General features: G+C 37.8%; 1 protein-coding gene across 16 annotated transcripts in view; it reads left to right on the top strand.

The window, feature by feature from the left end:
* Positions 1–13,959, top strand: part of Trip12 (thyroid hormone receptor interactor 12) — a 123,961-nt gene that overhangs the window by 37,506 nt on the left and 72,496 nt on the right. For 9 of the 16 annotated variants that reach the window (XM_010608119.2, XM_033764669.1, XM_010608123.2 and 6 more), the window contains 2 exons: positions 2,239–2,364; positions 3,270–4,075. In XM_010608119.2, coding sequence (XP_010606421.1) covers positions 2,239–2,364; positions 3,270–4,075 — 932 coding nt within the window. The remainder of the gene's footprint in view (positions 1–2,238; positions 2,365–3,269; positions 4,076–13,959) is intronic. The other 7 variants (XM_033764673.1, XM_033764672.1, XM_010608130.2 and 4 more) reach the window with 2 other exon arrangements.

Raw genomic sequence — 13,959 nt, 5'->3', positions numbered from 1 at the left:
CCCCCCCCCCCAAAAATCTGTGGAATGATTTGAAAAATAAATTCATCTTTCATTTCTTAAAGATAATTCTGATGTTAGTGGAAATAAAGCAAAAACAAATCTGAAAAATCAAATCTCATAAACTCCTGGATTAAACTAAAATTTTAATCTTTAATAGCAGACTAGGAAAATTAAAAATTCATGTGTAAAAATTTTATGAAGTTCAGCTTGACTGTTCTTGAGAAATGGTGTGGGACTGAGAGCGGGGACAGAGAGAAGCAGAGGCAGATAAATGGGTATTGGAAACCAGGAATTACTTCTTTTACTGAGAAGCTAATTTCTTTTTTCTTTTCCTTTTTTCTTTTTTTTTTTTGAGACAAGTTCTCACTATGTAGTGCAGACTGCACTGGAACTCACTATGTAGCCCAGGCTGGTCTTGAACTTGCAGCAATCCTTCTGCCTCAGCCTCCTGAATGCTGGGATTACAGGCCTGTGCCACCACTCAGCTGAGAAGCTAATTTCTTAGGCGAAACTTTTGGTGCTTTTTCTGAAGAGATGCTTGTATTTGTGTATGTCAGGCAATTTATAACATCCTTGGAGATTCAGTAATTACTGTGAGGTTCTCACTGACTTATGATTAAGTTTTGTTTGAGATGGTATTTGGAGTGAAAGCCTTTTTTCTATCAGAATATGTTTGTGATCCATAATAATTACATTCCTTTTGAGGAATTGGCACATACATATATAGCTGTCTTAATCATTTTTACTCCCTTAACCATTTTGTTGCCACACGGGAGTGATGTGAAGTAATGTAGTAGTCTCCTTCCTAACTCCACATTCATCTCCATCTGGGGAACTAAAGCCTGTAAGAATTTGGTGCCTGGTCCACGACCACATTCACTGTGAGCGGAGCTCTGCCACTAAGCTTACACAGCCAATCAAGGTTTTTTTGGAATAGGGAGTCTTGCTGTGTTGGCCATGCTGTTGAACTCCTGCAGTCAGATGATTTTCTTGCATACTCATCTCTCTAAATGTTAGGATAACGGGCAGCTACCACTGTGCCAGAAAATAATCACTTTTTTTATCATATTATTATTATTACTTAAACATTTTTGGTATTATTAATGAAACTTTGTTCTAAGTTCTCTTTTACAGAGGATGAATATGCTGTGAATTACATAAATTATTTATTAATATCTCACATATATAACCCCAGTTTTTCTGGATGTGTATTGACACATGGTTCCTTTTTTATTGCCTGTGTAAATCTCCTGTGACTATTGCTGAGGTTCAGTCTGTTAACACAGTTTCTTCATGTCTTTCGAACTGGCTTTCACACAGTACTAGCGCAAGACTTTGATTTGTTGTAATGCAGTCATGTTAGTGATGGGCTCTTTTGAATGTCTTTGGGATATTTTGTGGTAAATTCTGTTTCTCTCTAGGACTATGTGTTGTGTGCACACATTTTCTATTGACTAGTACTTTAAATTTTTAACAAAAAATCACTTTTGTTTGTATAGCTTTATTTACCGTTTAGTGTTTCTAATGGTTTCTGTGGTCAGTTTGAAAATTGGTTTATTTTTCTTTGCACTTATGTGCTTATCTGAACTTTAATGTATGTACACATTGTAAGCTATGCTTATTGTGTGAATTACAAATTGCTTTTCTATAAACATTTAAAGACCATTATTAACTTTTTTAAATGTTTAAATTATAAATTTATAATTAAAAGCAAAGATTATACACATTTATGGATACCATGTGTTGTTGTAATGCATATTTGCCTTGTCAAATATTTAAGCCAGGTTGAACATCTAGCTCCTCAGCTTTTTTTAAATGATGAAAACATTTAATTCCTCCTAAGTTTTTGGAATAAATAGTACATTTATTGTTACCTGTAGCCATCCTACTGTGTATAGCGCACAGTATCTATTAAAGTAGTGTTTGGATCTAAAGTCTTCCTTTTGCTTCTTGTAAAAATGTAGTATATTTGAATATCAGTAGTAAATTTAGTGAAAAGTTCATTATGGCTTAAGTAGCCATAATAGTGCTATGCAGTTATGACAGCTGGTAGTAGTAAAACTTTGGTTATGAAAGGGGTTGGTTCTAAGAGGTAACTTTTTAATGAAAATTTGGAAGAAGGGTAGGTCAATAATGATGAATTGGGCGGCTCTTTTAAAATGTAAAATATTTCACATTCAATATTGTATTTGCATCTCAGTGTCCTGATAGATCTCTGTTTTGATTTTCTGCTGACAGGTCACATTTAGGGCAGGCAAAACATAAGAGATATAGCCCTCCTGAGAGTAGAAAATCTAATTCTAAGGCACCCAAAGTGCAGTCTAATACTACTTCTGAACTATCAAGGGGACACCTTTCTAAAAGGTAAATCTTCACATTATTTATGCATTTTCAAGGCAGAATTATTTGCATTCGAATCATTGCATTAATGCTTGTCAGATTATACTAATATGTTACAACAGGTGTTTATATTCTCTGTGTGTAATTTAAGATTACTAGTTTGTCACCTTTGCAGTGCTATCAGTGCAGTATACCCTAGGGCAGTGATGGCAGACCTTTTAAGGGCTTTCAGTGATATAGACAGCCTGCGGCTGTGCATGATAATGAAGTTTTTCCTTGTTTCCACCGCTTTGAGAGAACTGTCCTTGCTCAGGGACTTTTCTTATTTAGTGAGCAGTTTGCTTAAGAAATTATAGGCATATCTGAAGTGCCATTTTACCATTTTCTTTAGTATTTATCACCAGAGCCACAGTTCAGGTTGATGATTCTTCACCTCTAATTGGTAGAAGCCCTTGGAAAGGAATGTTACTGTGCAGATTTCATAGAACTAAAAGATGAAAAAGTTTAACCTTCATTTTGAAAGTATATATGTTATTGCTTACTTCTCCTAAGCTTTGAGAAATCATTGCTGTTCAACTTACCACTGGTTTTGAACCACTAAACATTCTTTTTCTTGTAATGTTAATGTTTCTTTTGTGATTAGGAGTGGTGTTGTTAGTAATCTTTGGGCTGCAGAGTACCTTTATCTTTTAGTCAGATATTTCACCATCCAAAATAACCTGGTATCCCTTTTCCCCCTCCAGTTTTGAACCACTAGAAAACCTGTGTTTTGTTGATTTTTTTTTTTAATACAATGCCTTATCAGGAAAATTTTTGCTTCTTTTCCCCCAAGTACTGATTTCCAGAGATTTGAGAAGTTAGGACATGTATTACATGACAGGTTTACTTGTGGTTGGCTGCCGCTAACTCTTTTTTATCTAACCTCTTAGAAGCTGCAGTACATCATCTGCTGTCACAGTTCCACAGCCAGAGGATCCAGACAGAGCGAATACTTCAGAAAGGCAAAAAACGGGGCAGGTGCCTAAGAAAGACAATTCTCGAGGAGTGAAACGCAGTGCTAGTCCAGACTACAACAGGACCAATTCTCCTAGCTCTGCAAAAAAACCCAAAGCACTTCAGCATACTGAGTCTCCCTCAGAAACAAATAAGCCACATAGTAAGTCAAAGAAGAGACATTTAGACCAAGAGCAACAACTGAAATCTGCACAATCACCGTCAACAAGCAAGGCTCATACCAGAAAGAGTGGGGCTGCTGCTGGTAGTTCACGGAGCCAGAAAAGAAAAAGGACAGAAAGTTTTTGTGTAACGAGTGGTTCTGGGTCTGAATCAACTGGTGCTGAAGAGAGATCTGCAAAACCTACCAAGCTGGCTTCAAAATCTGCCACCTCGGCCAAAGCTGGGTGTAGCACCATCACTGATTCTTCCTCTGCTGCCTCTACTTCCTCCTCATCTTCTGCTGTGGCCTCGGCCTCCTCTACTGTGCCACCAGGTGCCAGGGTGAAACAAGGAAAAGACCAGAACAAGGCCAGGCGTTCCCGTTCAGCATCCAGTCCCAGTCCCAGAAGAAGTAGCAGGGAGAAGGAACAGAGTAAAACTGGTGGCTCTTCAAAATTTGATTGGGCTGCTCGTTTCAGCCCTAAAGTTAGCCTTCCTAAAACAAAACTGTCTCTTCCAGGGTCTTCTAAGTCAGAGACATCAAAACCTGGACCTTCTGGATTACAAGCCAAATTAGCAAGTAAGTTCACAAAAAGAGCTTTTCTTTAAATAAAGATTTTGTTCTCTGGATTTGTCAGATTAAGTAGGCATTCACATTTGTTTTTCAGTCTGAGACACTCTTAGGTATGCTACTCTTTAATGTAATACGTAATGATTTGATGCTACATTTAGTTTCATGGAGATGGATAAAGGCTGCTGTCATTAAGCAGTCACATTTTAGTGTCTATTCCTTTTTTGTTTTTCCATCATCTGCTACTTCAGTTATTTCCTGATGTCAGGATGGGATGTAAAGGTGAATTTTCTTACATACCAGATATAAAAATTATTATTTTAGTTAAGAGTTGCTCTTGACTGTGATCAGAGATCAAATGTCTTAGTATATATTCTTTTTGGGTTTGTTTGTTCTTCTGTAGTATTGGTTATTGTGACTGTGAACCCAGGTCCTCACCCATGTTACGCAAATGCTATTCCACTGAGCTACAACTCTTAACTCTTTTAATTTATTTTGGCATAGGGCCTCACTGGGTTGCCCAGGTTGACCTTATCTTGAAATCTCCCTGTCTCAGCCTCCTGAGTAGCTGGGATTACATACCTCACCACACTTGGCTAGTATTCTTGATCTGTAGAAGCAGCAAATCACATTAGTAGAAGAAATTTAGCATAATATAAATTAAAACCTATTCATGGGTAATGTTTTATGGACTTTAAGGAGCTTAGTCGAAAGGTGAAAACCTTTGTTCCATACACTGCTTTGAGTCCCAGGTTAGTGGGAAAGAACATTGCCCTCTTGAAGCTTCCAGTGGAATTGAAATAAACTTAAGTTTTAGGATAAAAGAGTTAAAGAAGCAGAAACCAGATGAGAGAAACAAGGTTTGTGTGTATTCACGTACAGGCCAATCTGATGTCCAAGCACTTTCCTCTTTTCCCAAGACATTTTCAGACATCCTTGTCATTAAAACTGAGTAGAACTGGTGATAACCACTTTGAGATATTTTTCTTTTTGTTGTGTTGAAGAATTTTCTTTATCCTCTTCCTCCTCCTCGTATCCTCCAGCTACCACCGTCTTCCTCTCCTCTTCCCTCTTCCTCCTTTTCTACTTTAGGAAATCTAAAAGGAACAAATAAACTTAGAGCACTTGTCCTTGTTTTTTAAAGGCATTTTGTTTTTGTTATATTTGTTTTGACTGTCTTTGCCCCCTGTGAATCCTCATTAAAAGCTTTGGTTTCAGATCCACATTTTTTTTTTTTGGTATCAGGTATTGAACTCAGGTCTTTGCACTTGTGAGGCAGATGGCAGAACCACTGAGCCACATCCCCAGACCCTCAGATCTACATTTTGAGAAGGCTAAGAACCTTTTCTTGGTTACTGAAAGTTGAGTGTCTACTAGCATTGTTGTCAGAGCTTAGCAATAACAAATCAGCTGAACCTAATAGTGAGTCAGAGATGTAGCCCTGTAGTACAGGGATGGTGAACCTTTTAGAGGTTTCAGTGATCCAAACAGCCTGCTGTGGCTCATGTGTCATGTTCACCACGACTGCTGGAGTCTGTAACTTCTTTCGTTTGATTCAGTATTAGCTAAACTTTGACAAGAACACTAGAAGGCACTGTAAAATCATGATTAACCTGTATCACGGGGTTATTGTGAAGATAACAGGTTTTACTTTGAGATTGAACAGCTTCATTCTATTTTTGTGCTGTAAATATGGAGGATAGCTATATAAAATGTTTCATTTGAAGGGCCGGGGATTTAGCTCAGCGGTTCGGTGGCCTGCCTTGCAAGCGCGAGGACCCAAGTTCAATCCCCAGTACCAAAGAAATAAATGAATTAAAATAAAATCTTTCATTTGAAAGATAGTTGTTGAGGATTCAGTAAATTGGTATCGTGAAATGAAAAACAAGGTCAGATTAAAACAAAAAACAAAAAAAACAACTAATTCTCTATTTGTCCTGCCAAGGTTTCCTTGTCAGTTATAGTTATTTGTATCAGCTCTCATGTCTCCTCCCCTTCCCTCCTTGAAGTGAAAAGGCATGTGCAAATCTGTCTGCCTAGTGGCTCCGTGATTCTCACCACTAGGAGACCAGGTTGAGTGTGCTAAGTTACATGGGATTCCCTGCTGTTCTCGCTCTGCTCTCACTGTCGGAGGGCTCCAGGGCCAGGTGATGATGATTTTCTTCACCTTCCGAAGAGATCGGTGTGTTCTGCTGTCCCTAGATTGCTTTTCTAGTTTCAGTGCTCCCTCCTTAGTTCTAATTTCTAATTACAGCTCAGACAATTGAAATAGGGATTTGAACTATTTGTTGAGCAAATAGTGCCAGGAATTTCGCATAATTCAGGCCACATACGTTAAAAATAATGCTTTACTGTAGTTGTTGAGAAAGTTTATTCTGATGAGGTGAAGTAAATTCTCAATAACATATCATAAATTAGGATCCAAAGATTTTTTTGAGGGGTGATTCTGAAGCCTTGGCACTTTATTGCTGTTTTTTGTGGTACTGGAGATCAGACCCAGAGCTTCGTGTACACTAGGCAAGTGCTCTATTGCTGAGGTACAGGCTTTGTACTTTTTAGAAAAACTTAGGTTAGCTCCTATGCTTGACTGCTAGAACATACTTGAGTATTAGTGATAATGAAATGAAATTTTACTTGACCTTTGCTGTTATCAATGAATCTTTGGGATGAGTACTACATAAACTCAGGGATCCATATACCATTCACCATGTTATTTGCTTCTTCTGAAAAAGTGAAAAATGTTTCAAACAAATAATAGCAAAGTATTTACTTTCATATAGATACACTTGACAGTTGCCCTAAGTACTTTAGATGCGTCATCTTTCTTGCTTTCTGAATTAGAGGTAAGGAAAGCTGTTATCATTGGTCAGAGTATCTGTGCAGGATTATAGAACAAGAAGGTGATAGAACCCAGACAAGTCCAGGCAATCCAGGAAGTTGCTCTGGAGAGCAGAATCTAATCCCTCAGAGTGAGCAGTATGTCAGCTGAATATGGGAAGGTTTCTCGAAGTTAGACAGGACAATGTGTATTTTAGGCATGACTAAATGTGCTATTTCAGGAAAGAGTTTGTTGTTTTTTTTTTTTTTTTTCTCAGCTTTAATTTAGTTTATTGGTACATTTTAGGGATACGGTACAGTTGCATTCATTGTTGGGATCTTGTACCTCTACATGACAAGTCTTGATTCTCATTTTTTCCCCTTGTCCCTACCCTCCCTTCACCTCCTCCTGCCCTTCCCATCTACAAACACTTTATTTCCATCTTTTCATTTTCTCACATTTTTTTCTTTTCCCTTATTACCCTTCCCCTACCCATCCCACCTTCCCTACACCATTAGCAGGAAAGAGTTTTTAATGAGAAGCTGTGGAATTGGCAGCTAATTTAACTTGAGGTTATAGGGGCAAAATGATGTTTTTATGGTGATCACTGTTTGAAATACTATTTTGGAGAGAGTCCTTAATGTAAAGCTAAAATCTTGTGTTTGAATCCTAGTTCTGCCATTTCACTAGGTATGTCACCTTTTAGTAGTAAAATGGGTGTAATAGGTTTTTAAAGAATTAATAAGTGTGTGTGGAGACTTAGCATGAGATCACAAAATTTAGGATGCATGCGGAAGTTAAATATGCATCTTAAGGCAGAAAACATGCAGAGCAGCATTTTTTCAAAGGACCAGTAAACCTTGGCCCCTTAATCGGGTTAAGAGAGGTATTTTTAGCTGCATCCTTGCACTTGCCAGGCAGGTACCACGCCACTCACTGAGCTCCATCCCCAGCCCCCAGGTGTAGTTTTGATACTGAACTTATTTCTAGTTTTTTTTCCTTATCCCTAATCCTATTTGAAAACCAATAGTATTCATTCTTTTGAGGCATAAATAAAGAATAAATGTGAGGACAGCCCCATTAAATTAAAGAATGTATAAAGTACACAGATAATGGTTTATCAAGAATTGTGGCCATGTATTTTGAAAGGCTTTGTATACATCAAGATTTGTTTTTACATTAATCCATAGGGCAGAATTAGATTCATTGGGGGAGGAGTTGACCAGCAGGTTTCTGATTAGTATAACTTCATGGGGGAAAAAAATGTTATAAATTACATAATAGGCCCCTTGTGAAATAGAAAACATTTCAGTTTGAGATTAGTTTTTCCTGATTGTTGTTTGATTTCTTCTAAGTTTAAGATTCAGTGAGCTGGGTGTGTGGTGGCACATGCCTGTAACCCTAGGACTCACCTATAATCCTAGCACTTAGGAGGCTGAGGCAGGTGGATTGTTGTGAGTTTGAGGCCAGCCTGGGCTATATAGTGAGTTAAAGACCAGTCTGAACTACACAGTGAGACCCTGTCTCAATTTTTTTTTTCAGTAAATCTTAATATAAATGTGTTACCTTTCCTCATGCTGGCTCATTCTAAGACATTATTGATAGCTTCATGTTAAAGGAAGTTTTTTTTGAAATTGTAAAAATAAACCATACCTTAAAGATACTTTATGAAAAACTATTCTCCATGGTCAACTAACTACTCAAGGATATTCAAGGTCATGCAGTAGCATAGTGAGAGCCTTGGGAAAACTAGGCATGGTAACATGCACTTGTGATCTCAGCATTTGGGAATCTTGAGAGAAAGATGGAATGTTCAGGACCACCCTGGGCTACATAGCAAGTTCAGGACCATCCTGGACTACAGAGGGAGATCCTGACTTTTATAAAAAAGCAAAGCAGCCAAGGGAGTATTTTACAGATTTACTTGACCCAACTGTTACCACCTTGGGAAGATAGTGGTGGCCCATGATATTCACTTTGCAAAGCCATCACAAAGTATTAAGTCAGGACACTTAAGCAGAAGGCCTTTGTAATGTGCTACTTTGGTAATGGTTGATAGACTGGTGAACCCATTCTTGATGAGGCGCGCTAGAGCAGGTAGGAGAGCTAGTTAAACAGCTACCTTAGGTGATGGCTTCCTCAAGCATTGCATTTTGCCAGCTGCCACTGATCAAAGCTGCCACTTCTTGTGGGACAGAAGTAACCCTTTATCACTTAACAGAAGTCTCTAGAATGGATAGTGTTATATGGGGTGTGTGTGTGTGTGTGTGTGTGTGTATATGTATGTATGTACTGGGGGTTGAACCCAGAGAGCCCTGTGCCACATTCCTAGGGTCTACTTCCCTATCCCTTTGGTAAAAAAAATTTTTTTTTTCTTTTTTCTTTTTTTGGCAGTACCAGGGATTGAGCTCAGGGCCTTGTGCTTATAAGACAGGCAGCAGAACCACTGAGCTAAATCTCCTGCCCACCTTTGGTAAATTTTGATAACAGGTTTTGATAAGTTACGCAAGCTAGGCTTGAACTTGTAATTGTCTGGCCCCTAGGCTCCTGAAAATTTTAATATGTGTTAGGAGTTTATAATAGCTGTCAATGTGCTATTTAACTTAAGTAAACAGATACTTTATTTAATAACATAAATGTAAATTTTGTGTAGTGATAAAGATGTTTTTTAAATGTAATATTTTAACTTCATAGTTTGGCCAACTATTTTGGCTTCAAAGTACACTTCTTTAATGTACCTTTTTACTAAATTGTAAGCTAAGTTTTTAAAAAATTTCAGTAAGTTCAAAATGAGTTGTAGATGGTAGCACAGTATTACAAGAAATGATCAAAATCTGAGTAAGATAACTTATTTATAGAAAAACTGAAAGGTTTTCTGTGTCTGTCTGATATGTCTTCCTAGAGCTGCGTGCTATTCTCCGTTATTTATGTGGGCATCTCTTATGCATTAATAACAGCAAGCAGCAGTTACCAAGAAGAAGCAGTTACTGGTTTCTGTCTTGAGTTTCATATCGTCCTGCTGACTTGCATTATTAGAGTTAGCCAGGAATGAAGCAGATGCCAGATTCTGGGATAGTAATTCTGCTTGGATTAGGACTCTCCATTATGTCTCTAGCATGGGGGGGGTGTAAGAATGTGTTCAGCAAGAGAGAAGAATTTAGAAGCTAGACTCTCAGTTTTATCTAGCTGCATCTCAGAGGATCATCTGTATTGCGTTTAAAAAGTTGTTGGTGTGTCTAAGCCTTATGGTATTTGGGCAAGGAGCTTAAAAGGAAAAAGGCACTAGTGTCAAGTTTTCTATATTGCAAGGCAGCTGTTAATAGAACTTAACAACTTGAGATTTTAATTAGCTCCAGTATGTAACCACATTGAAAAATTACTAACAAAATGTTTTTGAACCTTTTAAAAATTCATTACATTAGAATGGGTTGCCAAATTAAAAAGAGCCTTAGAAGGGAATAAATATCATTGACCTCTTTGATTAAAAGGTTTTGCTTTCTTTTGCATTGTTCAGATTACAAATGACTGTTAAATGTTTGTATATACCAAGTCAGAATTGACTTAGATTACATTTTATTGGACATGTATGTTAAAATTTCTTTTATATTCTTGCCTTCATGTTCTGTAATAATTTTGACACTTCTGATTCTAACGTGTCTTTATTTTTTAAAAAATCCAGAAAATAGCAAAATGTACAGAGGAAAAAGCCATCACCGTTTTAATCCCGTCCACCAAGAACTACCTCTTTTTTGATGTATATCCTTCCCATTTTTTTTCTCTTTGTATTTATTAGCACAGAAGAGAAATTTAAATTTAAAGAATTATATATGGTGTATTTTTTTTTTTTTTTTAAATAGCGCTCGTCTGCCTTTTCCCGTAGCAGATTATTTTGGTTGTTTTGTCTCTAAATTATGTGACTGTCCCCCAAGAGCCTCAGACGCCACAGGTGGGCTTTTGAAAAGTGATCAGATTTGCCTTTAGGAGTTGGTTGGTTTGGAGGCGACTGGTCGCCAGGGGTGTGGCCTGCAAGTTTGTCTCCTTCCCTGGTTCCTCCCTTGGTCTCTGCTTCCGGGTCACCAAACTAGGAGTAGCTTTTCCTCTTCCTTGCGGTGAGCTTGCCTTGGAGCTCATGACTGTACTGAAATTTCTACAAACTGTGAGCCAAAAGAAATCTTTTCTCCTTTAAGTTGCAGGTAGCTGTTATTCTATCCCTGACGGGAAGCATGATAATTAAGACAACTGTGTCTGTGTATCTCTTTGATCTTCTTAAGACTGGAGGCCTAAGGATGGTTGCTCTTCCTGCTTAGTTATGTTTGTTGTTTAGGCTTGGGGTTTTCTTCACTCTGTTAAGTTTTCCTTCTTCCAGGTTCTCGGTTACTTGTTTCAGTGAAACTTACTTTTTACTTGCTTTCTAAGAAAAACTTCTTAGGAGATTTTAAAATCTTTTTTTTTTTCCTTCACATTTTTTGTGACAAAGTATGCCGTGCCCCCTTGATACTTGTTTGACAGATAGTTGTAAGAGTTCTGAGTTGGGAATTACTTTCCTTCAGAATTTGAGGGGATTATTATTCCAGCACTGGGTTCATTCCTATATGCAACTTGTTTTTATGGCTGCTTTTGCAGGTTTTAATTCCATTATTTAGATGTGTCAGGATACTTTTCATCTCTGCAGGTTTGTCAGTGCTTGTAGGGTTGACTAGCTTTTTTATTTTTTGAGACAGGGTGTCATGCTAAATTCAGACTGGGCTTGTACTCACTGTGTAGCCCAGTCTGGGCTCAAGCTCCCTGCCATCCTCTTGCCTCAGCCTCCCAGTGCTGGGTTTACAGGCGTGCACCACTATGCTTGGCTGGTAGCTTTTGATTTCCCTGGTTTTGGGCATTTCTGGAAACAAGACTTTCAGCCCTAAAACCTTTATAGCTGTTCAGGTACCCTGTCCTTGTTTATATCCTATCTGAGGTGATTGTGCTTTTGGATGATCCTGATCTTTTTGCCTGTGTGTGTATGTTGTTCTATTTCTGGTAGATTTCTTCAAATCCGTCTAGCCTTTCTATTGATTTTTGCACCTCTTCCCCCATATCTTATTTTCAAGCAGTTACTTTGTTTTTATTTCTTTTTAAAAGCAGTCCTGTATTTGTTTAATGGGTGTATTTCTTTTTTGAGGGCAGTAATAATCTGCGAAGCCTTTTTCTCTGGGCTTGTTTGATTTGGGATGTTTTGCTTTTTTCTTTGTTTCTTTGGGAAGGGATGGCTTTGGGGTTGGTTTTGTGTTTCAATGTAGGAACTTTGCTCAGACTCAGATATTCCTGGTTGTCTCTCCATACTTTAGTGAAAGGTGGGACCAGGAGTCTAATACTTAAACTTTGCTTATGTGAGAGATATTTGACTGAGATTTCCTTCCCCTTCCTCTGGTTGGGCTGTTCTCTTGTGAAACCTCCTCTACTTTTGTTTTTAGATTGTTTTCCTTTGGCTGGTAAAGTGCCACAGGCAAGATTTTTTCAAACTCCTGCTTCGGGGTGAAGGCCAAAGTCCCGGAAGTTTGGAAACTGAGCTGGAGAAGCAGCCTGGCAGAGGTGGAGTGTACGTCATGTAGTATGTCTGCTGGCTCTTTACTCCTCTGCCTCCGTCTGCCTTTTTAGGTGTGTTGCATCTATTTGCAGATGAGAATTTCTGTATTTTATACTTTGTAAAACATAATGGTCCTGTGTTTTGTTGGGTCAGAGGAATAGTTGCCCTGCTTTGTGAGTGGGGGAGGAGCTCTGAAATCTGAGGGCTTCACAGCCTGTTGTTGAATTCCTTTTGAGTCAAGGTCTCCCTATGTAGTTCAGATTGGCCTGGAACTCAACTGCCATCCTCCTGCCTCCACCTCGCACCTGTGCCATACATATTCCATACGCCTGGCTCATACCTGTTAATTGATCCTTAGTTTTAACCCCAGAGTTACCTGAGATTTATCAGTCCCTGAGCCTTTTTGGGTTTATTTTTTTAGTCTATTTGGCACTCACCTCAGTTTACTACTTTGGACTTTCTGGACTTTGCAATCCATTTAGCTCTGGTATTTTGGCTTTTACATGGCTACAGTTGGTTGTACCTTGGTTTAGTCGATTCCCTACTACTGGACATGTACACTGTTTTTTAAATTTTTAAATTAAGCATATCTTTTTAATTTACATATTTTTTTGTTAGGCTCCTAGTTATGTGTAAATATTGATAGAGATTTTGAAATTATTTGTCCATAGAAACAAATTTATATTTCCATCAGTGACATAAAAGTACCCATTTATTTACATACATCCTCATTAACTATTAACAGTATTCCTGCAGTTTCTATTATTACATGCTTTGTTTAACCATTCCCTGTTATTGGACATTTAGCCATTTAGCTCTTCTTAGTTTTTATTATAAAAATGTTTAAATCAATTCTTACAAGTTTTAGTATTTTTAATTTTTACTGCCAAATTAGTACATGAAATGCCTGTGCACTGCCTTACTAGAAGTGAGAATTTGCTTTGGAAAATTGCATTTGGGATTTAGCTCATAAACCAAACAATCCTTTTTATTTAGTGATTTAAAAATAAGCCTGTGATCTTTTTTTATGTGATAGGTTACTTTCCATTTTATAATCTTATTTTACTAAAGTAAGCCATTGATAAAGTTATGTAAGTCAGGTGTGGTACACATTTATAATCTCAGGTCTCTAGGAGGCTGAAGCAGAAGGATTGGAAGCCTGGGCAACTTAAAACTTAGAGATCCTTTCTCAAAAAATAAAAATTGAAACAGCTAGGGATATAATCCAGTGGGAGGGCGTCTCTGGATTCAGTCCCCAGCACCGTAAAGTCCCCACCCCCCCCACGGTGTATACACTTGAATTTAACTACTATATTAAAGTTGTGCCAGATTCTTAACAGTTCTGTTGCCTGGTGTCAGATGTATACATGGGCTTTGATAGAGGAATCAAGAGTTACTTAGGAAGATGTACTCACTGTTAATTAATTATCTTTATTAGGTCCAGTTTTCTTGGCCAAATGGCCCTATTGCATGATTTTTTTTTTTTTTTTTTTTATGGTGAAAAAGTTC

This window comes from Fukomys damarensis, unplaced genomic scaffold (assembly GCF_012274545.1).
Source record: "Fukomys damarensis isolate Sample0158 unplaced genomic scaffold, DMR_v1.0_HiC HiC_scaffold_16, whole genome shotgun sequence".
Taxonomy (NCBI): Eukaryota; Metazoa; Chordata; class Mammalia; order Rodentia; family Bathyergidae; genus Fukomys; species Fukomys damarensis.
The sequence above is the reverse complement of the archived record's forward strand: the minus strand, read 5'-3'. Positions and strand labels throughout refer to the sequence as shown.